The following is a 26,850-nucleotide window of genomic DNA, read 5'->3' as shown; positions in this document are numbered from 1 at the left end:
AACCTTTGTATAGGTACTTGTTTGATTCCCTGGTTTCAGTTCTCTGAGGTAGATTCCCAGGAATAGAATTGCTGAGTCTTAGAGTAATCCTATGTTTAACTTTCTGAGGAACCTCCATACTGTTTTCTACAGCAGCTGGACCACTTTACATTCCTAGCAGCAATGTGTAACATTCCTGTTCCCACCGAAGTGACTGGTATGCACCCTTGGCTCCTGGAAACTCCACTTGCTTCTCCCTTCCACAGTCCCCACTTGCATTGTGATTCCTGCCATGGCTCCCAGACCCCAGGTTTATGCTCATTCCTGGTAGCTCATGACAGGAGAGTTAGTCCATTTTGTATTACTATAAAGGAATACCTGAGGCTGAGTAATTTATAAAGAAAAGACGTTGGCCGGGCGCGGTGGCTCAAGCCTGTAATCCCAGCACTTTGGGAGGCCGAGGCGGGTGGATCATGAGGTTGAGAGATCGAGACCATCCTGGTCAACATGGTGAAACCCCGTCTCTACTAAAAATACAAAAAATCAGCTGGGCATGGTGGCTCGTGCCTGTAATCCCAGCTACTCAGGAAGCTGAGGCAGGAGAATTGCCTGAACCCAGGAGGCAGAGGTTGCGGTGAGCCGAGATCGCGCCATTGCACTCCAGCCTGCTGGGTAACGAGCGAAACTCTGTCTCAAAAAAAAGAAAAGAAAGAAAAGACGTTTATTTGGCCCACATTTCTGCAGGCTGTGTAAGCATGGCAACCACATCTGCTCAGCTTCTGGTGAGGTCTCAGGAAGTTTAAAATCATGGCGTAAGGCAAGGGGGGAGCCAGAGTATCACATGGCAAGAGAAGGAGCAAGAGAGAGAGGGAGGAGGTGCCAGGCTTTTTAAAACAACCAGATCTCTGAACTCATAGAGTAAGAACTCACTAATTATTGTGAGGACAGCACCAAGCCATTCATGAGGGATCAGTCCCCATGACCCAAACACCTCCCACTAGACCCACCTCCAATTCTGGTGGTCACATTTCAACATGAGATTTGGAGGGCACAAAACATCTAAACCATATCAGTTTCAATTTCTCAACATGTTTGTGGTTATTGCCGTCCTAATGTTTGTGAGGTGGTATCTCATTGTGGTTTTGATTTACATTTCCCTAAATGATGTGATATTGAGCATCTTTTCATGTGCTTATTGTCCATTTTGTATCTTCTTTGGAGAAATGTCTATTCAAGTTCTTTGCCTTTGTGTGTGTGCGTGTGTGTGAGAGAGAGGTCTTGTTCTGTCACGCAGGCTGGAGTTTAGATGTGTGATCACAGCTCACTGCAGCCTCTGCCTCCTGTGTTTAATGGATGTTCACACCACATCAACCTCTTTAGTAGGTGGGACTACCAGCGCATGCCACCACACTCAGCTAATTTTCGTATTGTTCGAAGAGATGGGTTTGGCCACATTGCCCAGACTGGTCTCAAACTCCTGAGCTCAAGCTGTCTGCTCACCTTGGCCTCCCAAAGTGTTGGGATTACATGCATGAGCCAACATGCCCAGCCATTGGCCCACTTTTAAATTGAGGTTTTTTTGTTACTGAGTTGTAAGTGTTCTCTATATACTGGATAGTAAAGCCTTATGATATATGTGATTGCAGATATTGTCTCCTATCAGTTGCCTTTTTTCTCTGTGGATAGTGTCCTCTATGCACAAACGTTTTTAGTATTGATCAAGTCCAGTTTGTCTGTTTTTTCTTTTGTTACTTGTGCTTTTGGTGTCATATCCAAGAAATTGTTGCCAAATCTAATGTCATGAATCTTTTCCCCTATGTTTTCTTCCAAGAGTTTTAGATCTTACATTTAGATCTTTGAGCCGTCTTGAGTTAATATTTGTATGTAGGGCTAGGTATGTGTCCAACTTTATTTTTTGTTTGGTTATCCAGTTTTCACCACACTTGTTGAAAACACTGTCTTCCTCCAAATAATAGTCCTGATACCCTTGCTAGAGATCTTTTGGACATATATAGGAGGATTTATTTTTGGGTTGTCTATTTTAGTTCACTGGTCTCTATGTATGTCTCTATGCCAGTACCACACAATTTTGATTATGGAAGCATTCTAATATGTTTTGGAATCGGGAAGTATGATGCTTTCAGCTTTTCATCTTTTTCAAGATTATTTTAGCTATTTGGGACCACTCATGCTTACATAAGAATTTGAAGTTTGGTTTCATTTCTGCAAAAAAAGGCTTAGAATTTTGATAGAGATCACATGAATCTAGATCACTTGTGGTATTACTGTCTTAACAATCTTAACAATAGTCTTATTTCTTTTTTTTTGGGATGGAGTCTCACTCTGTCACCAGGCTGGAGTGCAGTGGCACGATCTTGGCTCACTGTAGTTTCTGCCTCCCAGATTCAAGCAATTCTTCTGCCTCACCTCCTGAGTAGCTGGGATTACAGGCGTGTGCCACCATCCCCAGCGAATTTTTGTATTTTTAGTAGAGAAGGGGTTTCACCATGTTGGCCAGGATGGTCTTGATCTCTTGACCTTGAGATCTGCCCTCCTTGGTTTCCCAAGTTGCTGAACAATAGTAAGTCTTATACTCCATAAACATGGGATGCCTTTCCATTTATTTAGGTGTTCAGTTTTTTTTCAGCAATGTAGTTTTCAGTGTACAAGTCTTTCAGTACTTTAAGTTTATTCTAGGTATTTTATTCTTTTGGAATATTGTAAATGTGATTGTAAATGAGCTACTTCCTTAATTTTCTTTCGGATTTTTCATTACTGATATATAGAAGCAACTGATTTTTGTGTGTTTATCATATATCCTCTGACTTTGCTTAATTTTTAAATTAGCTCTTGGAGCTTTCTTGGGGGCTCCTTGGATTTTTCTGTATGCAGGATCATATCATTTGTGAATACAGGGTTTTACTTCTTCCTATCCAATTTGGATGCCTTTAGCTTGTCCATTTCTGCTAAGAAATCATCTGAGATTTTGATAGGGATTCTGTTGAATCTGTACATCATTTTGGGAAGTATTGCCATCCTAACAGTATTAATATTTTCACTGTGAACACAGAATTTCTTTGTTTATTTAAGTCTTTTGTTTCCTTCAATGGTGTTTTGTATTTTTTCATGTATAAGTCTTATACTTCTTTTGTTAAATTCATTGCTAAGGGTTGGGCATGATGGCTCATGCCTGTAACCACAGCACTTTTGGAGGCTGAGGTGGGTGCATCACTTGAAGACAGGAGTTTGAAACCAGCCTGGTCAACATGGCGAAATCCTGTCTCTACTAAAAATACAAAAATTAGCCGGGCATAGTGGCTTGTGCCTGTAGTCCCAGCTACTTTGGAAGCTGAGGCATAAAAAACCCTTGAATCCAAGAGGCAGAAGTTGCACTGAGCGAAGATCATGTCCCTGCACTCCAGCCTGGGTGACAGAACAAGACTCTGTCCCAAGCAACTATTTATCTTTCTGTAAGTAATTGCTTTCTCTTAATCCCATAAATTTTGTTATGTTGTGTTTTCATTTTTGTTTATCTTAATTCTCTGATTTCTCTTTTGATTTCTTCTTTGACCCAATGATAATTAGAAGTGTTTACTTTTTACATATTTGGGAGTCAAATTTCCTTTTGTTATTGATTTCTAATTTCATTCCACTGTGTTTGGAGAAAATTGCATGATTTCGCTCTTGAAATTTATCGAGACTTGTTTTGTGGTTTAACATAAGGTTCCTCCCCAAGAATGTTCCATGTTTGCTTGAGCAGAATGTGTAACCTGTGCTGCTGGATGTAGTTTTCTATGGTTAGGTTAGGTCTAGTTGGTTTATAGTGTTGTTCAAGCCTTCTTCCTTGTTGACTTTCTGTCTAGTTGCTGTGAGTATTAATTTCACATAATAACTTAAAGAGTATAGTTTAGGTTAATACCAACTCCATTTCACTTGTAGACAAAAGCTTTACTCCTCTAAAGCTTTGCTGCCTCCTCCCACCTTTGTGCTGTTATTGGGATACAAATTAGATGTTTCCACATCATGTTCTGGGCGACACAGATTTATAATTATGACTTTATGCAGTTGTCTCAAATTATATAGAAAAAGAGTTACAAAATGTGTTTATACCTTCTTTTATGTTTACCTATATAGTTACCTTTACTGATACTCTATTTTTTCCTGTGGATTTGAGTTACTGTCTAGTATCCTTTATTTCATCCCAAAGGATTCCCTCTAGTAATTCTTGTAGGGTAGGTTTGCTAGCAACAAATTCTTTTAGTTATGGTTTATTTGGCAATGTGTTAATTTCTCTTTCATTTTCAAAGGATAGTCTTCATCTAGAATTCTTGTATGGCAGTCTTTCTTTTAGCACTGAGGATATGTCATGATACTGCTTCCTTCTGGCCTCCATGATTTCTAATGAGGAATCAGCTGTTAATCTTTGGGACGGTGCTTTGTATGGGATAGTCACTTCTCTCTTGCTGCTTTTTAAGATTCCCTCCTTGTCTTTGTCCTGTGACAGTTTGATTATGGTGTGTCTGGGTGTAGAGCTCTTGGTTTCTAACCTAAGATTTACCCGTTTTCTCTTCTGCCTATTCAAGTCTGCTCTTGAGCCCCTCTAGCTACTTTTTCATTTTAGCTACTGTACTTTTCAACTAAAGAATTTCTTTCTTCTTTTTTTTTTCTTTTTAAACAGTGTCTTGCTCTGTCACCCAGAATGGACTGCAGTGACATGAACATGACTCACTGTAGCCTTGATCCCCCTGAGCTCAAGCCATCTTCCTGCCTCAGCCTCCACCAAGTAGTTGGGACTACAGGTGCATGCCACAATGCCCAGCTAGTTTTAAAAATTTTTTGTAGGATAGGGTTTTGCCATGTTGTCCAGGCTAGTCTCAAACTCCTGAGCTCTGGCAGTCTGCCTACTTCAGCTTCCCAAAATGCTGGGATTACAGGCGTGAGCCACCATGCCTGGCCAGAATTTTTTTTTAATTCCTTTTTATAATTTGTACCTTTCTTTTTTTTTTTGAGACAGAGTTTCGCTCTTGTTACCCAGGCTGGAGTGCAATGGCGCGATCTCGGCTCACCGCAACCTCCACCTCCTGAGTTCAGGCAATTTTCCTGCCTCAGCCTCCTGAGTAGCTGGGATTACAGGCACGGGCCACCATGCCCAGCTAATATTTCATATTTTTAGTAGAGACGGGGTTCACCATGTTGACCAGGATGGTCTTGATCTCTTGACCTCGTGATCCACCCGCGTCGGCCTCCCAAAGTGCTGGGATTACAGGCTTGAGCCACCGCACCCGGCCTTATAATTTGTACCTTTCTATTGATATTCTCTATTTGTTGAGACATTATTCTCCTTGTTCATTTTGGTTCTTTGTCCCTAGTTTCCTTTAGCTCTAATCATATTTAGGTTGGTTGAAGTCTTTGTCTAGCATGTCCAGTGTCTGGGCTTCCTCAGGGGCAGTCTAGAGATTGTTTTTTTTTTTTTTGTATATAGGCCATACTTTGTTGTTTCTTTGCATGTTTTATGATGATAGGTTGAAGGTGGGCATTTGAAATAATATAATGTTGCCCCTCTGGAGTTAGATTCTACTCCCTCTGCAAGATTTTTAATTGCTGCTTGTTGTAGTTGTTAATGTTTGTTAGGGAGTTTTCTGTGCTAATTTTGTGAAGTGTGTATTCTTTGTCATATGTGGCCTCTAAAGTCTGCTCAGTTAGCTTAGTGGGCAGCTAGTGGGTCAACAGATAGTTTCTTCAATGGCAGGCATGCCGGAATGAATAAGTCTCCTAGTCTTTGCTGAGGAGCTCTGTTTGTATGTTAGGGCCCACTCAATATTCACTAGGGTGGTTGATAATTTTGCCTTAGCCTTCACTTCCATGGAGCCTCAGATCAGCTCAGGTAAGAGCTGAGGGCCTTCTCAGATCTTCTCTGAGTCTTTGTAAAGGCTTTCCGGATTCCCAGGTATATGTTGGAGCTTTCAGAGCCTCTGTGTACATTTTGTTACTCAGCTTTTCCTTTTTAGCTTTGGTTAACCATTTGCTCTTTATTCACCTTCCAAGGAAACCATCAAGTTAAACAGTCGCCTCTAAATGTTGTTGACAAATGCCCCTGGGGAAAAGGCCTCCTGCATGGTTGAGTTCTGAGTCAGGTCAGTGAAGACAGCCTTGCAAGTGTGATCTTTCCAGGAACCCAGAGATAGGTCAAATAGTGACTGTCTGAGAGTGAGGCTTTGGAGATGCCCTGCCTTCTTCTGCGCTGTCTGTGACTGCCAGGCAGCTGGTTTTCACTGTGATTGCAGCTGCTGGTTTTCAAGGTTCCCTTGGAGCTAGAGATAGGAGGATGGGAATAGGGGATTTAAAATGCCAATAAGTTTACTGATCTTGGTTAGATTTAGCTGTTTTTCTTGAATAAATGCTTCGTGCATTGTTTCAAGTCTGTGATCAATTTCCAGACTTCAAAAATTTTGATTGTGACTTTTTAACCAGTTTTCTGATTGCCTTTAGGAGGAGAGAATTTCTGGAGCTCATTGTGCCACCATTTCACCAATGTCACCCCTTCTTTTCTTTGTGGTGTAATTACTATCTAAGCTCTTAGGGGAAAGATGGTATGTGAGCCATGCCCCTTAGGATACAATTTTCATGGTCACCATTCACTTTCAACATATGTGACAAATTTTTAAGAAATACTTTGTACTATAAAGCACTACCTGCTCATATAACCAGTAACATATGACATGGCATGAATTGGATGACGTGCCTTCCCAGGTAACTCATGTTGTCAGATATGTTTACATATCTTTCCAGACTTCTTCCTGTGCCCACAAAAATATGTGTGTAATTCAGTGGAAATGAAATGATCTCTCTTCACATATTCTAATGTTTACATTCCTGTACGTGCACATACACACACTCTTACAAAGCAAAAATGGGATCATGCCATATGTACTTTGTCTAACTGCTTTTTTCACTTGATCCTTGAGGATTGTTTGTGATTGTTTAGGGCTTTTTCAGTGCATATTTGGATATATGCATGTATATTTGTACATAAGCTTTTTTTTGTTGTTGTTAAGCAAAAATGACATTACACTGTATCTATTGTTCTGCCAGTTGCTTTTTTCCTTGAATAAATCTTGGTGACTTTCAACTCTGCCTCTTTCTGTTCGTGGCTGCATATCATTTATGCATTCCTTCATTCCATAAATTGCTTGTTGTGTGCTGGCCCCACTTGTGGATGGGCTGTGATTTATTTAGTCATTTCCCTATTGATGACTGTCTCTCTTGGTTTCAGGGTTTGCTGTTATCAGTTAGGCTGCAGTGGACATTCTTGTCTCTGTACCTTTTTGCCCTGTGCTTGTTCTAGGTTCCTGGTAGATTTGCTGAGTCAGGGGACATAGACATTTTAAAGTTTGGTGGATACCACCAAGTTGCCTTTCAAAATGTTATGCCAGTTATCTTCCAACTGGCAACATGACATTCCTTGTTAATGGTTACTGGATATTATAACTTCTAAAGGTTTGTTACTCACATTACCAGAATGTTGCCATATAATTTGAAGGTGTTTGCTGCTTTCTTCCCTGCTCCTGTGAAGGGCTGGCCTGGGGGCCATGCCTCATCGCGTCTCACAGATGGGGTCTCGCGTCTCACAGATGGGGCCAAGGTTTCCTTGAATGGAAGTCAAGTGGCTCCCTCCCCTACTCAGCGATGTGCACCTGCAAAGGTGGTGGCACCTTTTCCAGGGCAAGGCTTCAGCCCGTCTTCATTGTCTTCATCACTGATGCTGTTCTGTGTGTTCAGTTGGCACAGTGCGGTCACCAGCACCAGTCACCTCATGCCCTCCTGTTGGTGTTTTCACAGGTGGCAACTGGGAAATGGAAGCAGATCAGTAAATACTGTCCCCTTGATCTCTACTCAGGGTAAGAGAACACTTCTTCTTTGCCCCCTTGTGTCACGTTCCCTGGAGATGGGTGGGGTGGGGACGCAGTGCCTGGTGGGGGGTATTTTGTGAGGTAGGAAGTGGGGGAGGGCCCCATTCTGTCTTCAGGGCTCCCCTTCGCCATTAGCGCTGTAGATACCTGGGACTTTGTGCTCCACTCATGTCCCTGTGCTCACAGTCTTACATGCTTGCTCACATACTGGTTGTTCCCTCATCCGAATTGTGACCAGATTTGTCTTCTACCTATATAAGAAATGAGCTGGTGCTCAGCCTTGATCTCCTAGTCTGGGCCCTCCTAGTTTGGTTGTTTATGCCTTTGATCTCTCCCTCCTCTGTGGATACTAAACAATCTGCTGCTACGGTGGCCATTTCTGTCTGGGCAAGGCCTGCTTGCAGCCTCTGATCGGGCACCTGAGTTCTACTCCCCACCTTGGCACTGCCTCCACACTCCCCGGCCTTCAGAGCTTTGCTGTGTGCCCCACACACTACTCACCTGGGGCAGCCCAGGGTCCAGTCCTGGCCAGGGCCTTTGTGGTTAGGAAGGCAGTAGTGGCTGGGAGCTGGGGAGGGTCAATCAGGAGTGGGGCCTGGGGTCCAATGAGCAAGGCCCTGAGGCCAAGAGAGCAGCAGGGGGAGTTGGCAGGACTTAGGGAGATGGGACCTCGGCGGCACCTGGGATTCAGGGCGGTACCTCCCAGCCCTTTGCCCCACCTTATACCCCCAGGAGAGGGTCCTTGGCCACAGGGCAGTGTGGATTTGTGAGCCATTGCTGTCCTTTTTGATCAACACAGCTCCTCTTTCCAATCTCCTTTCCCTCTCTGGGACCCCCATTACCGCAGAGCTGTTCTGGTGAGTCCGGTTTTTCTCACTCAGCTACCTGAGTTTCTCTACTCTTTCCTCCCACCCTGCCCTCTGAGCATTCATTTCGTGCCCCTGCCTTTGTCAGTGCTCAGCACTGCCTCTTGAGTGCGCACCTGGTCGTCATGTCAGCTTTTGGTTAGATGCTCTTGCAAACTTCCTGGAACAAAGATCAAACACAGAGTTGTCTTTGGAAGTTAAACGGTTCACAGACATCGGGAATGTTCATTCAGAAGGCGGCACCACCGCCGCTTGCTCCATGGCTTCAGCGAGGCTAGCAGTTCACTCACCTATGGGTCCCATGTGGATTTCCCTTTGCACCTAAAGGCTGTAAATTGTGAAGCATTCGTAATAAAGATTAATTGTTGATAATTTATTAAATTGTCAGAACATAAGTAGGGAACCTTCCCTGGAGTGTTGTAGAATACAGGCTTTTGGGAGTCAGCTAGAGAGTGCATGGTTATTGGGTGCCTTTCTGAGTGTGTGCTCGTGGGCTCTCCTCACTGGCACGGCCAGGCTCTCGTGCCTGCATGGGCAGCTTGACCCCCTGAGGTTCCTATGTGGAGGTGGGGGAGGAGACCAGCCTCACAGCTCTTTGCTTGGAGGGCGAGGCTCTCTGGGGCTCCAGCTTCTCCCTGGCTCCCGGCACCCGCTCCATGGCCCGTCACGGGCCTCCTGCTGCCCCTGAGCCTTTGGAAGTTGCGGCAGGAGGAACAGGGGAGGCAGAGCAGCTGTTAACCCTTCTTGGGTCGGGCTGTGATGCTGCTGGCTAGGTTCCCACTCCTGTGCCTCAGTTGGGTCCCTCACATCTCCCGCAGGCCCAGGGGTCAGGGCCAACCCCCACATCTCTAGTGAGTGTGTGTCAGGCTGTGGAGCTGTATCTGTGACCCTTGGGGTGGGGGACCCCATAGCAAGGCTGTAGTGAGGGGAGAGTGTCACTATTTAGACCCCGCTGGACTCTGGGTTTCCCAGTGACCCCTGGGAGTACCCACCATAAGCCATGAGCAGATGTGTGTACAGGGACAGGTCAGTTCCAGCTGCTTTTAAAGCATGTTAACACTTTTCCCTTTTAGAAACAAACAGAGAATGCACTTTGCCTTGAAGAGTTTGCTGCAGGAGGCACAGAACAACTTAAAGATATTTAAGGTAAGAGCTGCTTTGATTCTATGGTGGTTTCAGGGTAGGGCCAGCGAAGGTTCAGGTGACTTTACAGACAAGGGTGTTGGGCTGGGCTGCACATTGTGTATGTCTGACATCCCCTTTGGGGTCCTCATGCCCTGACTGGTTGACCCTTCACCTTTGACCTTTTAGTTCCAGACCTGCCTTTCCCTGACCTTTTTCTGAGTGGCTGTGGGTTTTCCATGACTATTCCTTCCACAAGTACATTATCTGAGTGACTGTGGGTTTTCCATGATTGTTCCTGCCACAAGTACAACATCTGAGTGACTGTGGGTTTTCCGTGACTGTTTCTTCCACAAGTACAACATCTGAGTGACTGTGGGTTTTCCATGACTGTTCCTTCCAAAAGTACAACATCTGAGTGACTGTGGGTTTTCCATGACCCTGGGGTGCTCGACCAAAGCCCCAACAACTGTTGAGTGGGCCTTGGTCTGTTGTGATGAGCAGACGGGTGAACCATTGGTGAAGATGGCTCTGGCACTATCTGGGCTGGCATCACCTGCCCTACTGCTGGCAGTGGTGTCCAAGGGGGAGCAGGTGGGGTTAGGGCCAGGCAGGGTTGGGGTGTCTGTGGAGGAGAGGCTGAGGGGAAAAAGAGTGATGAGATGTAAGGCAGGGCAGGCCTGGGTGGCAGTCGGGGTGCTGGGCCCATGCTGGACTTGTATCCTCTGGGCTCTTCCTTGTCATCACCCCAGTCCCAGTTGTAGCCTCATAATCCATCACACATAAGTGACACCTGGGGACAGAGTCCTGGGGAGCTGACAGCCATGGCAGGTGGATCCTTCAGAGGAGGCAGGGCTGGTGGGCACGAGCCTCTCAGCTTCCTGTGTGCAGTGGTCTCAACAAGGTGACTGGTGAACCGGAAGCCCTGGCCCCTCTCCTCACTGCTCCACATGGCTGGCGTCCTGCTGCCCGGTTGGATGCCTCTCAGCAGTGGGCGGATGGGGCCTGCTCTTGACCTGCCTCCCCAGGTCTTGCTTAGAAACCCCATGGTGCTGGCTGCTGGGCAGTGAATTGGCTTCATTTGCTGTCTGCCTCCACCTTCCCAAATCCAGGAAAGGATAACATATTTCACAGGCAGTTTTTATTTCATATTTATATAATTTATTTTTATAAACTCAGTATTTAAACCCTGAAGATACATTCTGTTTCATCAGGGATTTGTTTGAAGCCTGTTATAAGACTGGCATGTTATCCCAAGTGGACCCTTTCCTTTTTTTTTCTTTTTTTTTTTTGAGACGGAGTTTCGCTCGTTACCCAGGCTGGAGTGCAATGGTGCAATCTCGGCTCACCGCACCCTCCGCCTCCTGGGTTCAGGCAATTCTCCTGCCTCAGCCTCCTGAGTAGCTGGAATTAGAGGCACGCGCCACCATGCCCAGCTAATTTTTTGTATTTTTAGTAGAGACGGAGTTTCACCGTGTTGACCAGGATGGTCTTGATCTCCTGACCTCGTGATCCACCCGCCTCAGCCTCCCAAAGTGCTGGGATTGCAGGCTTGAGCCACCGCGCCCGGCAAGTGGACCCTTTTCTGACCCATCTGGCCTGCACCTAAGGTCTCTGGGGCCTGGAACTCTGGCTGGCTGTTGATTCCGTTAAAATCGGCATGGAAAATTCTCAAGGATTAGGATTGTTTCAAAAGAGTTGAAAGGGGGATGGATTCAGAGAAGGGATGCATTTTAAGATAACAGGGCAGCGCCAAGGCACATTGCCTACTGTGCATTCAATCACTCTCCTGCCAATCTGGTCTGGTTCAGTATTCAAACCCAGCAAGGCAGAAAACTGAAAGCTCTGAAGTTCCAGGTGTGGGCCAGGTGCGGTGGCTCACATCTGTAATCCCAGCACTTTGGGAGGCTGAGGTGGATGGATTGCTTGAGCTAGAAGTTCAAGATCAGCCTGGGCAACATGGCAAAACTCTGTCTCTACAAAAAATAAAAAAATTACGTTGGTGTGGTGTGTGCACCTGTGTTCCCAGCTACCTGGGAGCCAGAGGTGGGAGAATTGTTTGAGCCTGTGAATTGAAGGCTGTAGTGAGTCTTGATTACTCCATTGCACTCTAGCCTGGGCAACAGAGTGAGACCTTGTCTCAAAAACATGAAAAATTAAATAAATTATATTCAAAGAGTTGCTACTTTCCTGGGGTTGGCTGCTATCAGGGGCCTTTCCCCTGGGCACCACCCAGACTCCCACGAGTCATGGTGTCGACTCCCCGCTGGGCATGGCAGCAGATGTTCCTGCCTGTGCCCTAGGTATGTATGAATCTGAATGTTGATGTTGTAAGGAATTTCTTTGCTAGGCTTGATTTAAAAAGGTAGAACAGTCTTAAGCATGGACGTTTCCATACTGATGATGCCAGCAGCTTCTCCCACCTTCTGGCTCAGCTGCACCACCCGGCACTGGGGTCACCCTGGGCGTGGCCGGAACCCCAGGACACATTCATCTGCCGTGCTGGTGCTGACTGCCATCCTTGCGTTTGCCTGCTCAGGGCCAAGCCAAGGCCCTCAGGCTCTTGAGTAACTGGGCTAGTGGCTTTGGGAGTTTGTCACCTGTGGTGAGCATTTGCTCTTGGCTTCTAAATGCACTGTGTATCATTGTCTGGGTGGGGGTTGGTCAGGCCAGGGCACTGCTCTTTAGTTTTTGAAACATTTTCTTCTTTTTCATGTCTCAGGGTTTGCTGCTTGGTTGACAGCATGGCTCGTGAGGGTGGGTTTCCCTGGAGGAGCTGGAGTATTCAGCGGCCACAGATGGGTTCGACAGCATCAGGGCCCTTGGCTCTCACCGACTGCCTGGCCTGCTGGTGGTGGGGACTGAGGTCTTTTCCTACAAGCTTGGTGGTTTGACGTTTCCCTCTCTCTTTTCCCTGCCTGAAGAATGGTGAGCTGATTTATGGCTGCAAAGATGCCCGGAGTCCCGTGGCTGACTGGAGCGAGCTTGCACACCACCTGAAGCCATTCTTCTTCCCTTCCAACGGCCTGGCCAGTGGGCCCCACTGCACAAGGGCTGTAATCAGGGAGCTGGTGCACGTGATCACGCGGGTGCTGCTGAGCAGCTCGGACAAGGGCCGGGCAGGCACCCTGAGACCGGGGCTTCGGCCTCGGGGCCCGCGAGTCTGTGAAGCCAGCCCCTTCAGCAGGAGCCTGCGCTGCCAAGGTAGGGCCCAGCCTTCCCCAGGTAGGCGGTGGGGGCCGCAGGGGCCTTGGGACTCTGTGGTCCCCGTGGGTGGCCAGGCGGTCAACAAAGCCTTCTGGGGGACCTGGGGATAGCACCTGGTTCTGCCAGTGCTCCCAGCACAGGGCCTAGCTGCCTCTCACCCCCAGATGCGGACTTCCTTTCTTGCTTTTAATCTGCATTTGTAAATTGCAGGACACATTTGGGCTGTAGGATTTCCCCTGGAATATCATCAATATGTTGTGGTCCTCTCTGGTTTGTCGAATGTTTTCAACCATGTTATCCTGTTGAATCCTCATTGCAACCCTGGGTACTGGTTTTCCTTGGCTGGTTCCTTAGACGGGGAGAATTGAGGCACAGAAACCCTTCAGGGCTGCGTCCTGCCATAGTGGGGTGTCTTCACAAGTCTGGAGTAAAGAGACAGACCCGTGGGGCCTGTGGACTGCAGGACACCTTCCTTGCAGACAGGAGGGCGTGGAGCTGGGCCCTGGCCACTGCTGTGTATCCTGACGTCTCATGAGCTGAGCCTGCTCGTGACTCTTGGCAGCCTACAGAAACCCCACGGTCTCTGGGAGCCTGAGACGGTTTGAAGACAATGGTCCTGCTTGTGTGCAGCCAGAAACCCGCCCATGCCCTAGGTTCTGCCCTCTTTTCTGCTGCCTGTGCCAATTTTTTCTTTTGTTTTTTCAAGACAGGATCTTACTCTTATCACCCAGGCTGGAGTACAGTCATGTGATCTCAGTTCACTGCAACCTGTCTCCTAGGTTGAAGTGATATTCCTGCCTCAGCCTTCCAAGTACAGGCACGCGCTGTCACACCTAATTTTTGTATTTTTAGTAGAGACAGAGTTTCACCATATTGGCCATACTGGTCTTGAACTCCTGACCTCAAGCATTCCACCCACCTCAGACTCCCAAAGTGCTGTGATTACAGGCATGAGCCACCATGTCTGGCCCCCATGTTTTCTCATTACAAATAAATTTTGTGGTTTTTTTTTTTTTTTTTCTTGTTATGAAAGTGATTCCTGATCATTTCAGAAAATTTTGTTAAAATTATACCCATAATCTTGGTACATACCTGCTTTTAAGAAAGCAGACTGTATCTGGAGGGACAGATGGCACCACTTGCTGAGGTAGTCTGGGGGCACTAAGAGGAGGCACCACAGCACCCTGGGGCTCCTGCAGACCTTCTTGGACATGGACACAGACGGGAGGGAGTGGAGCCGGGCCCGGCCGCTGGGATATACAGTTTAAAACAATAAGATCATACTTTACATGGCATTTCATGACCTGACTTTTTAACTTAATTACCATAAGTCTGTATCTATGCCGTCACGCATATATATGTTTGTTTATTTAGTTTAAAGACAAGGTCTGGTTCTGTTGCCCCGGCTAGAGTGCCATGGTGTGATCTTGGCTCACTGCAACCTCTGCCTCCTGGGCTCATGCGATCTTCCTTCCTCAGCCTCCAGTAGCTGGAACTGTAGGCATAACTATCACATCCAACTAATTTTTGTTTTTTTGGTAGAGATGGGGTTTATCCATGTTGCCCGAGCTGATCGGCTGATCTTTTTTTTTTTTTTTTTTGAGACGGAGTTTTGCTCTTGTTACCCAGGCTGGAGTGCAATGGCACGATCTCCGCTCACTGCAACCTCCTCCTCCTGGGTTCAGGCAATTCTCCTGCCTCAGCCTCCTGAGTAGCTGGGATTATAGGCACGCGCCACCATGCCCAGCTAATTTTTTGTATTTTTAGTAGAGACGGGGTTTCACCATGTTGACCAGGTTGGTCTCGATCTCTCGACCTTGTGATCCACCCGCCTCGGCCTCCCAAAGTGCTGGGATTACAGGCTTGAGCCACCGTGCCCGGCCCCGAGCTGATCTTGAACTCCTGGGCTTAAGCAATCTGCCCGCCTTGGCCTCCCAGAGTGTTAGAATTGTAGGCATAAGGCACGGTGCCCGGCGATGACATGCATTTTATTCAACTTTTATTGACCACGCATAGATCTGCTGTAATTTTAACAAATCCCCTCCAGTTGGGCATGTGAGCTTTTACTCCCATTTTCCTGCCCATTGGCATTTTCATGTTAGGTCCTAGTGAAGTCTGCAGGTGACTACAGTTTTCTTCTTGTATGGACACCTTTCTTACTGTGTGTCTGTAGTGTGGTTCTTTGTAGGAGACGGCTGCTCCCTTCAGGGGAGAAGATGGTCTGGGACTTGGCACCTCCCAAGCTCATCTGGCACCCTGTACGGCACAGGTGCTAAACAACTGTGAGTGGCAAATGAGGTTTGGTTTCTGCCTCTGTCCCTATGATGTAACAGGTCCTTGTCGGTGGCTTTGACCACTGTTGTGGCTCTGTGTGGCTGCTTCTGAGCTCATGCCTGTGGCCAGCCCAGGCCTTACCTGCCTCTCAGTGTGGGCTCGTGGCTCTGGACTCTGCAGTGTCCTGGGATTGTCTTCCTTTTAGTGGTCTTACAGATTTAGGATGTCAGCAGAATCCTTAGAAATTGTCTGCCTTGCGGTTGCAGTGAGCCGAGATCATGCCACTGCACTCCAGACTGGGTCACAGAGCGACTATGTCTCAAAAAAAAGAAGGAAAATAAATTTTGTCCCCTGCCTCAGCATGAGGATTATGTCTCTAAACTTAAATCAGAAAGTGACTTCCAGGGCTGTTGTGATGGAATCTGAAGGTCATTCTGAGAGTTATGTTGGTGAAGGAGAGGCACGAGGCAAGACGCATGAGCTTCTTGGCTCTCCTTTGTGTTCAGCCTGGTGCATCCAGTGTGGTCCAGGCTCACTCCAGCTCCAGCAGCTCTGTGAGGCAGGAGCGTCGTCTCTGTCCTTAGCGGTCCAGGGTCCAGCCCTCGCCTGCGGTGATGCCCGTATGGCTGAGCCCAGGATGAGCCCTGTGGTCTGCGCCGGCCTGTGTCTCCCTCCACAATCTTTGATAATCAACATGCTCTCATTTTCCCCTGATGTTCTCGGTAGGAAAAAACACCCCAGAGCGCTCGGGGTTACCGAAGGGCTGTCTTCTGTACAAAACCCTCCAGGTGCAGATGTTGGACCTGCTGGACATCGAAGGCCTCTACCCTCTGTACAACCGGGTTGAGCGATACCTGGAAGAGTTTCCCGAGGAGAGGTGAGGTCAGGCGGTCCCTGTCTTGGTGGCTCTGAGAGGAGACTGTAGCGGGGGCAGGGTAAGAATGTGCCTCCCAGGGCACAGCTTCCTAGGAGACAGAGCAGGCCGGCCACTCCCCGCTCCAGTCCTCCGCTCCCAGGTACCTATTCCTGGCTCTGCAATTTAGTGCCTTGTGAAGGAGGAACAGGGTCACTTACCAGTTTCTAGAAAAGAAAGCACATCTGTGACCCTGGTAATCCCAATCCCTGAGTTGGAGCTGAGCCTGCAGAGGGCAGTATTGCTCCACAGCGAAGCAGCACTCCTGCAGGCCCTTCTGTGTCAGCCAAGCCTCCATCCTGGGCTTTCACTGGGGTCACTGGGCCCCACACCTGTGCTGTGTCCAGTTGGGGCAGGGATCCTCTTCTTTCCTTGCTAGTCTTTACTTGCGTCTCTGATGCAGGATGCTACTTGTGATGAACAGGAGATGGCTCAGCTTCACGGCTCCCTCGTTCTGACCTTGCTAAGTTCTGTTTAAAACCTCCCTGTTTGGCCGGGCTCGGTGGCTCAAGCCTGTAATCCCAGCACTTTGGGAGGCAGAGGCGGGTGGATCATGAGGTCAGGAGATCGAGACCATCCTGGTCAACATGGTGAAACCCCGTCTCTACTAAAAATATGGAAAATTAGCTGGGCATGGTGGCGTGTGCCTGTAATCCCAGCTACTCAGGAGGCTGAGGCAGGAGAATTGCCTGAACCCAGGAGGCGGAGGTTGCGGTGAGCCGAGATCGCGCCATTGCACTCCAGCCTGGGTGACAAGAGCGAAACTCCGTCTCAAAACAAACAAACAAACAAACAAACAAAAAAAAAACCTCCCTGTTTAACATGAGGGAGATAGATCTATTAGGTGTTTTTCAAAATAAAGTGTGAGATGTTTAGTGGTACTGGGCTTTGTAGACTGTGTTAGCAGTTTAAGAAACAACCTCTGTGTGGCTTTGTCATCCTGTTTTTACTGTGCTTTCTTCTTCAGAAAAACCTTACAAATAGATGGGCCTTATGATGAAGCATTTTACCAGAAGCTGCTTGACCTTTCCACTGAGGATGACGGGACAGTGGCATTCGCATTAACGAAGGTTGGCAGACCCATCCAAAAACATGCTGTCTGTGCCGGCCTGTGTCTCCCTCCACAATATTTGATAATCAACATGCTCTCATTTTCCCCAAACACCCCAGAGCGCTCGGGGTTACCGAAGGGCTGTCTTCTGTACAAAACCCTCCAGATGCAGATGTTGGACCTGCTGGACATCAAAGGCCTCTACCCTCTGTACGACCGGGTTGAGCGATGTCTGACCCTTAGATTCTTAGCACTAATTTTTTTTTTTTTTTTTTCCATTACCTACCCCTGAGGTTTGAAACAGAAAACTTGGGATCTAAAAAAAAGTGGCTGAAGTTTTTCCCAGATGAACTGGTACAGATTATAGTACATTTAGGTTTTAAGGGGAATTTCCCTTGACTGAGTTCTGCCCTGGCCCGTCCCTGGTGGGATCAGGGCCCAGGGTCGGCCGATCTGCAACCCATTTGCATGCCTTCTCAGTAGCCCAAAACAGCCTCTCTACCAACTGTCCCTTTCTGCAAGACCTTCGCTGGGGCGCCGGGACCCCACCTGTGCCTCTGCCCTGCCCCTGGCTATATGTGGGCAGCTTCCTTCCCTTAGAACCAAGGCCAAGGGACAGCCTTCAGGAGTCTCTTAGGGAAGAGGCCTGGTCCTGTATTTCCTGGGTCTGTGAAATTCAGGGCTCCATGAGCTTGGTTAGGAAAAAAATTGCATATTTATTTTTACTAAGCTCTACCTGGAATTTAGCATTTCTTTCCATTACAAATGTGGCAATGAGCCTGTGGGGTCAGCGGCACCCAGGACTTTGCCACTAAGAGGAAAAAAAGCAGACTTTCCATCTCACATTGTAGCTGCAGACACTTTGAATGTGTTTTATTCATCAGTACATGAAATGTTACATACTACTATGGAATATGTTTGTTTTTAAAAATATTTTGGCTTAGCCCTTTGGGAGGCTGAGGTGGGAGAATGGCTTAAAGCCAGAAGCTGGAAGCCAGCCTGGTCAACATGGTAAGACGCCCATCTCTACAAAAGAAAAATGAAAAAATCAGCTGGACCTGGTGGTGTGTGCCTATAGTCCCAGCTTCTTGGGAGGCTGAGGTAGGAGATGCAGTCAGGGCTGTGGGGAACTATGGTCACACTGCTGCTCTCCAGCCTGGGCGACAGAGCAAGCCCCTGCCTCAGAAAAAAAAATTTTTTTTTACAGTTTTGCCATCTGTATATTACACATTTAAAAATGTTACTCTAAGCTGGACGTGGTGGTTCTGACTTGTAATCTCAGCACTTTGGGAGGCTGAGGTGGGCAGATCACAAGATCAGGAGATCGAGACCATCCTTGCTAAGATGGTAAAACCCTGTCTCTACTAAAAATACAATTAGCCAGGTGTGGTAGCACGTGCCTGTAGTCCCAGCTACTCGGGAGGCTGAGGGAGGAGAATCGCTTGAACCCAGGAGGTGGAGGTTGCAGTGAGCTGTGATCGGTTACTGTACTCTGGACTGGGTGGCACAGTGAGATTCTGTCTCAGAAAAATAAAAGATGTTATTCTGAGAGAGGCTCATAGGCTTTACTAGGCTGCCAAAACCTTTACTGCACAACAAGCAGTGAGGAAACCTGTTCTGGAGTGACCTGCCACTCCCCCGATGTGTGCATGCTTCACTGCCTGGAGCCCTGGGACCAGCCTGTTCTGTCCCATTGTTGTGTCTGTGGCTCATACTTGGGAAGGAGTCCTCACTGCTTTTTCTAGTTGGGGCCATAGTTGTCAGTGTTTTTTTTTTTTTTTTTTTTTTTTGAGACGGAGTTTCGCTCTTGTTAACCCAGGCTGGAGTGCAATGGCGCGATCTCGGCTCACCGCAACCTCCGCCTCCTGGGTTCAGGCAATTCTCCTGCCTCAGCCTCCTGAGTAGCTGGGATTACAGGCACGCGCCACCATGCCCAGCTAATTTTTTGTATTTTTAGTAGAGACGGGGTTTCACCATGTTGACCAGGCTGGTCTCGATCTCTTGACCTCGTGATCCACCCGCCTCAGCCTCCCAAAGTGCTGGGATTACAGGCTTGAGCCACCGCGCCCGGCTGTCAGTGTTTTGAGGAGGACTGAGGCTCTCTGGTAGAGCCTGAGCCTCAGGTGAGCCTCTGACACGAAGGCCACAGGGATGTTAGCAGAGGCCCAGGGTAGAGTTGTCATCCTGGTGAGGAGGGTTCCAAGTGGAACCCGGGGGTGAGAATAAAGCAATGGCGCCTGCCTCGTGCTGTTTGCAACTTGGGTACATTGATTTAGGTATAAACAGCAGCATGGTGGGTTTTTTCCCAACAGAAGAAACAGGACTTTATTTCTTTTTATATGTTTCTGTATTTTTCAGTTTTCTACAAAATACGTATGGATTACTTTTTAATTTTATTTTAATCTTTTAACCTCAGGCCGGGCGCAGTGGCTCAAGCCTGTAATCCCAGCACTTTGGCAGGCCGAGGCGGGTGGATCACGAGGTCAAGAGATCGAGACCATCCTGGTCAACATGGTGAAACCCCGTCTCTACTAAAAATACAAAAAAATTAGCTGGGCCTGGTGGTGCGTGCCTGTAATCCCAGCTACTCAGGAGGCTGAGGCAGGAGAATTGCCTGAACCCAGGAGGCGGAGGTTGCGGTGAGCCGAGATCGCGCCATTGCACTCCAGCCTGGGTAACAAGAGTGAAACTCCGTCTAAAAAAAAAAAAAACTTTTAACCTCAACTGTAAATGTAGTCTTGTAAGCAGCTAAAGCAGCCATCACTTAACTAGCAGGATGGCTGAAAGAAAGACATTGAAACAACACCAGTTGCAGGTGCAGAGAAACTGGATCCCTCATCTGTTGCCCATGGCAATGGAAAATGACATAGTCACCCTGGAAAACAGTTTGGAAGGTTCCTTCACACTAAACATGCAGCCACCCTGCAACTCGTGCTCCTGGGCATTTATCCCAGATAAATGAAGACTAACACTTACCGAAAACCTGTAGAGAAATGTTCACAGCAGCTCTCTTTGTAACAGCTAAACGCTGGACACCACCTGCATGTCTTTCCACAGTGACCTCCAGCAGGCCACACACACTGTGCATTCATACCACAGCACTGTGCTCAGCACCGGAAAGGGACGGACTCTTGAGAAAGAGCAGCCTGGGCGGATCTCCAGGGGATTTGTTGGTGACAAAAACCAATCCCCAAAGGTCACACTGAATGACTCTGTGTATAACATTCTTGAATGACAAAGATTAGTGCTTGCCAGGGGTTGGCAAGGAAGAGCAAGGGAGGTAGATATGGTTATAAAAGGTCAAACCAGTGAATCCCTGTGGTGATGAAACTGTTCTGTATCTTGACTGTGGTGGTGAACGCATCAACTTAGGTGGGATCTCTCTCTCTCTCTCTCTCTCTCTCTCTCTCTCTCTCTCTCTCTCTCACACACACACACACACACACACACACACACACTTGCATACATGTAAAATCCGAGATATCTGACTAAGCTTGTGGATTGTATCAGCATCACTTATCTTGCTGTGATATTGTAGTTCTGCAAGATGTTGAGAGAAGTGTGGCTTGAGGTCTTTCTGTGCTGCAGTAGATGGGCCTGCTCTTTTTCTCTTGTAGGAAGTTAGCTTCTGGTAGTTGAAGCTGAAGAGGGTGGTTTGAAGCTGAAGCTAGGGAGTTGGCTGAGGACATTTCTACACAAAAGTTCTTGCACTCATACTGTTTCTCTCATTGAACCCTGAAGGCTGGGCATGGTGGCTCACGCCTATAGTATCAACACTTTGGGAGGCTAAGGCCGTTCAATCGCTTGAGACCAGCCTGGCCAACATGGCAAAACTTTGTCTCTACTAAAATACAATAGCCGGGTATGGTGGTACATGCCTGTAGTTCCAGCTACTCTGGAGGCTGAGGCAGGAGAATTGCTTGAATCTGGGAGGCAGAGGCTGCAGTGAGCTAAGATTGTGCCACTGAACTCCAGCCTGGGTGACAGAGTGAGACCCCATCTCAAAAAAAAAAAAAAAATTGAATCCTGTACCTCCGAAGAAAAGACCGAATATTTTCTTCATTTCAATGCTCAGGAAACTGAAGCCCCCAGTAACTCTTGCTTTTGTCTGTTGTATAGTATCAGGAAGCAGGGGTCAGCACAGATTTGTAAAGTCTGGTCCTTGTTGAAGGTACCTGGCCTTGCCACTGTAGCTCAAAAGGAGCCATGGAAAAATCATAAGGGGGGCTAAGTTCCAGGAAAACAGTAACAGGAGGGTGGTGGGCTACATTTGGTCCTCAGCTCATAGTTTTCTGACCTCTGAGCACTTTTGCTTTTTTTTAAATTTCATTTTTTGCTCTATGTGTTTGGAACTTCCTTCTGTTTCTCTCCCTTTAGTGGTGTCTCGTCCGATCCTGCATATTTAAATTCTAAAGTGAATCATTTCTTTCAGACTGTCAGTCCCCACACAGTATAAGGACTTGGGACAACTTAGTTCCAGTTGTCTCTCCCAACATATGTGCAGTATTGTCTTGTATTTTGTTTGTCTTGATATTTTTTTAGTTATAATTCAAAGTATTATTTTACACAGACGTTTGTTTAGATTTATCCATGTGTTTTCCCTTATCACTGCCTAACATTCTTGTAGCTCAAATATTTTCCTATTTTCCTATTTTCCTGTAACAGCTTTATTGAGATGTAATTTATATACCATACAGCTTACTCACTTAAAGTGTACAATGCAATGGTTTTTACTGTATTTAAAGATACGTGCATCGATCGCCACAGTCACTTTTAGATTTTCATCTCTTCAGTAAAAACCCTGTACCCTTTAGGCGTCATCCCATTGTCTCCTCATTACCCCAAGCCCTAAGCAACCACCTATCTACTTTCTATCTCTGCAGACTTGTCTGTTCCAAATGTTGCATGTAAACAGAATCATTTAATGCGTGGTTGTTTGTGGTTGGCTTGTTTCACTTAGCCTGATGTCTTCAAGGTTCATCCATGCTGTAGCATGGATCAGTACTTCATTCCTTTACATGGCTGTTCATCCTTTGATGGACATGTGGGTTGTTTCCACTTTTTGGCTATTATGCTCAATGGTGCTATAAATATTTGCATAGAGGTTTTTTGCCTGGACATGTGTTTTCACTTTTCTGGGGTAATATGCCTAGGAGTGGAATTGCTGGGTCCAGTGGCCCTTTTATGTTTAACTTTTTGAGGAGCTGGGCAGACTTTCCAAAATTGCTAGACAGTTCGATCTTCCCACGAGCAGTGTTTGAAGGTGTCTCTATTTTTTTCACATCTTCAGCAACACTTGTTATTACCTGCTTTTTTTATTTTAGCTGTCCTCGAGCATGTGCAGTGGTATCTTGTAGTTTTGATTTGCATTTCCCTGAAGACTATAAGAACATCTTTTCATATGCTTCTTGCCCATTTATATATCTTTTTAGGAGAAACGTCTATTCAGATCCTTTGCCCACTTTTTTTTTTGAGATGGAGTCCTGCTCTGTTGCCCAGGCTGGAGTGCAATGGCACAATCTTGGCTCACTGCAACCTCTAACTCCTGAACTTAAGCAGTTCTCTTGCCTCAGCCTCCTGAGTAGCTGGGATTATAGGCGACTACTAGAACGCCCAGCTAATTTTTTTGTATTTTGAGTAGAGACAGGGTTTCTCCATGTTGGTCAGGGTGGTCTTGAACTCCTGACCTCAAGTGATCTGCCCACCTCAGCTTCCCAAAGTGCTGGAATTACAGGTGTGAGCCACTGGGACTGGCCCACTTCTTGTTTTTGAGAGAGAGAGAGGGTCTCTCTTTCTCTGTTGCTCAGGATAAAATACAGTGGTACGATCTCGGCCTCCCAGGTAGCTGAGATTGACTATAAGTGCACACCACCACCCCCGGCTAATTTTTTGTATTTTGTTAGACAGGAGATTTCACTGTGTTGCCCAGGGTTGGTCTTGAACTCCTGAGCTCAAGTGATCCACCCACCTCAGCCTCCTAAAATGCTAGGATTACCGGTGTGAGCCACTGTGCCCAGCCCCTTTTGCCTACTTTTTAATAGTGATATTTGTCTTGTTGAGAATTCTTGGCATATTCTGGCTACTACACCCTTATCTAATACCTGATGGGCAAATATTTTCTTCTATTCTGTCAGTTGTCTTTTTACTTTTTTGGTAATGTCTTAGATGCACAAACATTTTTAATTTTTATGAAGTACGGTTTTTTTTAGGTTGTTAATACTTTTGGTGTCATATCTAAGAATTCATTGCTAAATAAATCTAAAATCATGAAGATACCCCGTGTTCCCTTTTAAGAGGTTTTATAGTTTTAGCTCTTATAGTTAGGTGTTTGATCCATTTTCAGTTAATTTTTATATATGATTTCAGGTAGAGGTCCAACGTCATTCTTTTTTTTTTTTTTCCACAGACAGGGACTTACTCTGTCACACAGGCTGAAGGGCAGTTGTTTGATTGTAGCTCACTGCAGCTTCAGACTCCTGGGCTCAAGTAATCCTCTTGCCTCAACCTCCCCAGTAGTTGGGACCACAGGCATGCACTGTAACGGCCCAGCTCCAACATCATTCTTTTACGTATAGATATACAGTTGTCCCAGCACCATTTTTTTTCCTTTGTTTTTTGAGGCAGAATCTTGCTCTGTTGCCCAGGCTGGAGTGCAGTGGCTCGATCTTGGCTCACTGCAACCTCCACCTCCTGGGTTCAAGCAGTTCTGCTGCCTCAGCCTCCCAAGTAGCTGGAATTACAGGGACCATCAGCACACCTGGCTAATTTTTTGTATTTTTAGTAGAGATGGGGTTTCACCGTGTTGGCCAGGCTGGTCTCAAACTCCTGACCCCATGATCCGCCCCCCTCAGTCTCCCAAAGTGCTGTGATTACAGGTGTGAGCCACTGCACCTGACACGCCTGGCTAATTTCTTGGTTTGTAGAGATGCAGTTTTACTATGTTGCTCAGGCTAGTCTTGATCTCCTGGGCTCAAGCAGTCCTCCCATCTTGGTGTCCTACAGTGTTGGGATCACAGGCATGAGCCGCTGTGCCCGGTCTACTTTTGTTATACATTGTTTGTCATAAAGTGAGTTTCCCAAGATCCTAGTGATGACATTAAGTGAGGACTTAGTGTACTACAATTTATATCAGGCATCCCCAGACTTTTTACACAGGGCCAGTTCACTGTCCCTCAGACCGTTGGAGGGCCGCCACATACTGTGCTCCTCTCACTGACCACCAGTGAAAGAGGTGCTCCTTCCTGAAGTGCAGCGGGGGGGCTGGAAAAATGGCCTCAGGGGGCCGCAGTTTGGGGACGCCTGATTTATATGTTCTGCTATTTTATGGACGTTTGGGTTGTTCCCAGTTTTGGGCTATTATGAATTAAGCTGTCATGAATATTCTTGTACAGATCTTGGGTACTGTGCACACATTTCTCTTGGATGGGATTTCTGGACCATGGGGCTGAGTATGTTTTAGTAGATACTGCAAAACAGTTGTACCTGATTATGTTCCCTGCAACAGGTTAGGAGTCACCTGTGCTCCACACCATCTCTAACACTGGGTTGTGGATCGTCTGAATTTCAGCCATTCTGATGTGTGTGTAGTGGTATCTTGTGATGAGATTAAGCACCTTCTTATATGTTTATTGGATTTTTCCTTTTGGGATCTATTTAAGTCGCAATTTATGTCTCTTGCTCATTTTTTGGTAGAGTTGTCTTTTTCTTACTGATTTGAAGGCATTCTTTGTATATTCTGGAGAGAAGCCCTTTGTCAGTTCTGTGTCCAGCACGTATCTTTTCCCACTCTGCAGCTTGTCTTTTCACGCTTAATGGAGTCCTGATAAGAACGGTTCATTTGTTAAGGTAGCCTAATTTACCAGTCTTTTTCCCATTTAACAAGTCTTTCTCTACCTTAAGGTCCTAAAGATATTTTCCTACTGTATCTTTAGAAACTTTATTATTTTGTCTTTCATATTCTGTTGGGTGACTGAAACTGATTTTTGAAATGGCAGGAGGGAGGGTTTTATTTTCTTTTCAAATGGAGTTGTCCTGGCATCATAGAAATGGTTGTGAACACTATAGAGTCGTAACAAGCCTTGATATCTGGCAGAGCGAATCCTTCTGTCTTCTTCAAGCATGTCTTGGCTGTTCTTGGCCTTTTGCATATCTACATGAACTTGAGAATCACCTCGCTTACTTCTGCAGGAAAAGCACAAACAAAAGTGCAGTCCCACAAAAATTAAAAACAAAAAAGCTCCTGGGATTTTCATGGTATAGCATTAAAATGACAGGTGTTGAAATCTGTACAGTATTGAGTCTTCCAACATGGACATATTCTGATAAAAATGTTTTGTGATTCTCTTCAGAGAGGTCTCATTAGATTTATTTCAAGATATTTGATGGTTTTAGATGTAAATGGCATCTTTAAAAAGATCTTACTTTAATTAATTGATTAATTTTTTTTTTTTTGAGGCCAAGTCTTGCTCTGTTGCCCAGGCTGGAGTGTAGTGGCGCAATCTTGGCTCACTGCAACCTCCGCCTCCTGGGTTCAAGCCATTCTCCTGTCTCAGCTTCCCGAGTAGCTGGGATTACAGGTGTGTGCCACCACATCTGGCTAATTTTTGTATTTTTAGTAGAGATGGGGTTTCACTATGTTGGACAGGCTGTTCTGGAATTCCTGATCTTGTGATCCGCCTGCCTTGGCCTCCTAGACTGCTGGGATTACAGGACTGAGCCGCCACGCCCGGCCAAGATCTTACTTCAAAAGTGTTTGTGGCTGAGCGCTGTGGCTCACCCTTGTAATCCCAGTACTTTGGGAGGCCAACGCGGGTGGATCACGAGGTCAGGAGTTCAAGACCAGCCTGACCAAGATGGTGAAACTCCATCTCTACTAAAAATACAAAAATCAGCTGGGTGCAGTGGCCAGCACCTGTAATCCCAGCTACTCGGGAGGCTGAGACAGGAGAATTGCTTGAACCTGGGAGGTGGAGGTTGCAGTGAACTGAGATTGCACCACTGCATTCCAGCCTGGGCAACAGAGCAAAACTCTGTCTCAAAAAAACCCGCAAAAACCAAAAAACAAACCAACAAAAGAAAAGTATTCTTGCAGACATCAACTTTGCTTACCTACTAATCCTAATGATTATGGTTTCTTTTGGATTTTCTTTATATGTAATTGTCGTCTGTGAATTTGATGTTTTCCCTTTCCTTCCCAGCCCTTATATGTTTCACTTCTTTGTTTTATTTCACTTTCTATAGATAATTTGTGATAGTATGAATTTTAGTCTTGATCCAAATCTCAAATAGAAAGCATTTTACCATCAAATAAATTGTTTAGTGTAGGGGTTTTTTTTTCCCCCTTGAATGGCTGACATCAGATTAAAGAAGTTTCATTTTATTCCTGATTTATTAAGACGATTTTTAAAAATCAGGAGCAGACGTTAAATTTTATCAGTGCCTTTTCTGTTTCCATTGAGATGATCATATGATTATTCAAAATACTTTCTGTTAATGTGGTTAATTGCACAATGTATTGTGATGTGTTCT

General features: G+C 46.3%; 1 protein-coding gene across 2 annotated transcripts in view; it reads left to right on the top strand.

The window, feature by feature from the left end:
• The window catches only part of IPPK (inositol-pentakisphosphate 2-kinase), a 61,644-nt gene that overhangs the window by 22,116 nt on the left and 12,678 nt on the right, over positions 1-26,850 (top strand). For both annotated transcript variants that reach the window (XM_003938199.4, XM_010348803.3), the window contains 5 exons: positions 7,819-7,877; positions 9,829-9,901; positions 12,802-13,081; positions 16,085-16,235; positions 17,239-17,341. In XM_003938199.4, the coding sequence (XP_003938248.1) occupies positions 7,819-7,877; positions 9,829-9,901; positions 12,802-13,081; positions 16,085-16,235; positions 17,239-17,341 (666 nt within the window). The remainder of the gene's footprint in view (positions 1-7,818; positions 7,878-9,828; positions 9,902-12,801; positions 13,082-16,084; positions 16,236-17,238; positions 17,342-26,850) is intronic.

This window comes from Saimiri boliviensis, chromosome 2 (assembly GCF_048565385.1).
Source record: "Saimiri boliviensis isolate mSaiBol1 chromosome 2, mSaiBol1.pri, whole genome shotgun sequence".
In the NCBI taxonomy this organism is placed as follows: domain Eukaryota; kingdom Metazoa; phylum Chordata; class Mammalia; order Primates; family Cebidae; genus Saimiri; species Saimiri boliviensis.
The sequence above is the reverse complement of the archived record's forward strand: the minus strand, read 5'-3'. Positions and strand labels throughout refer to the sequence as shown.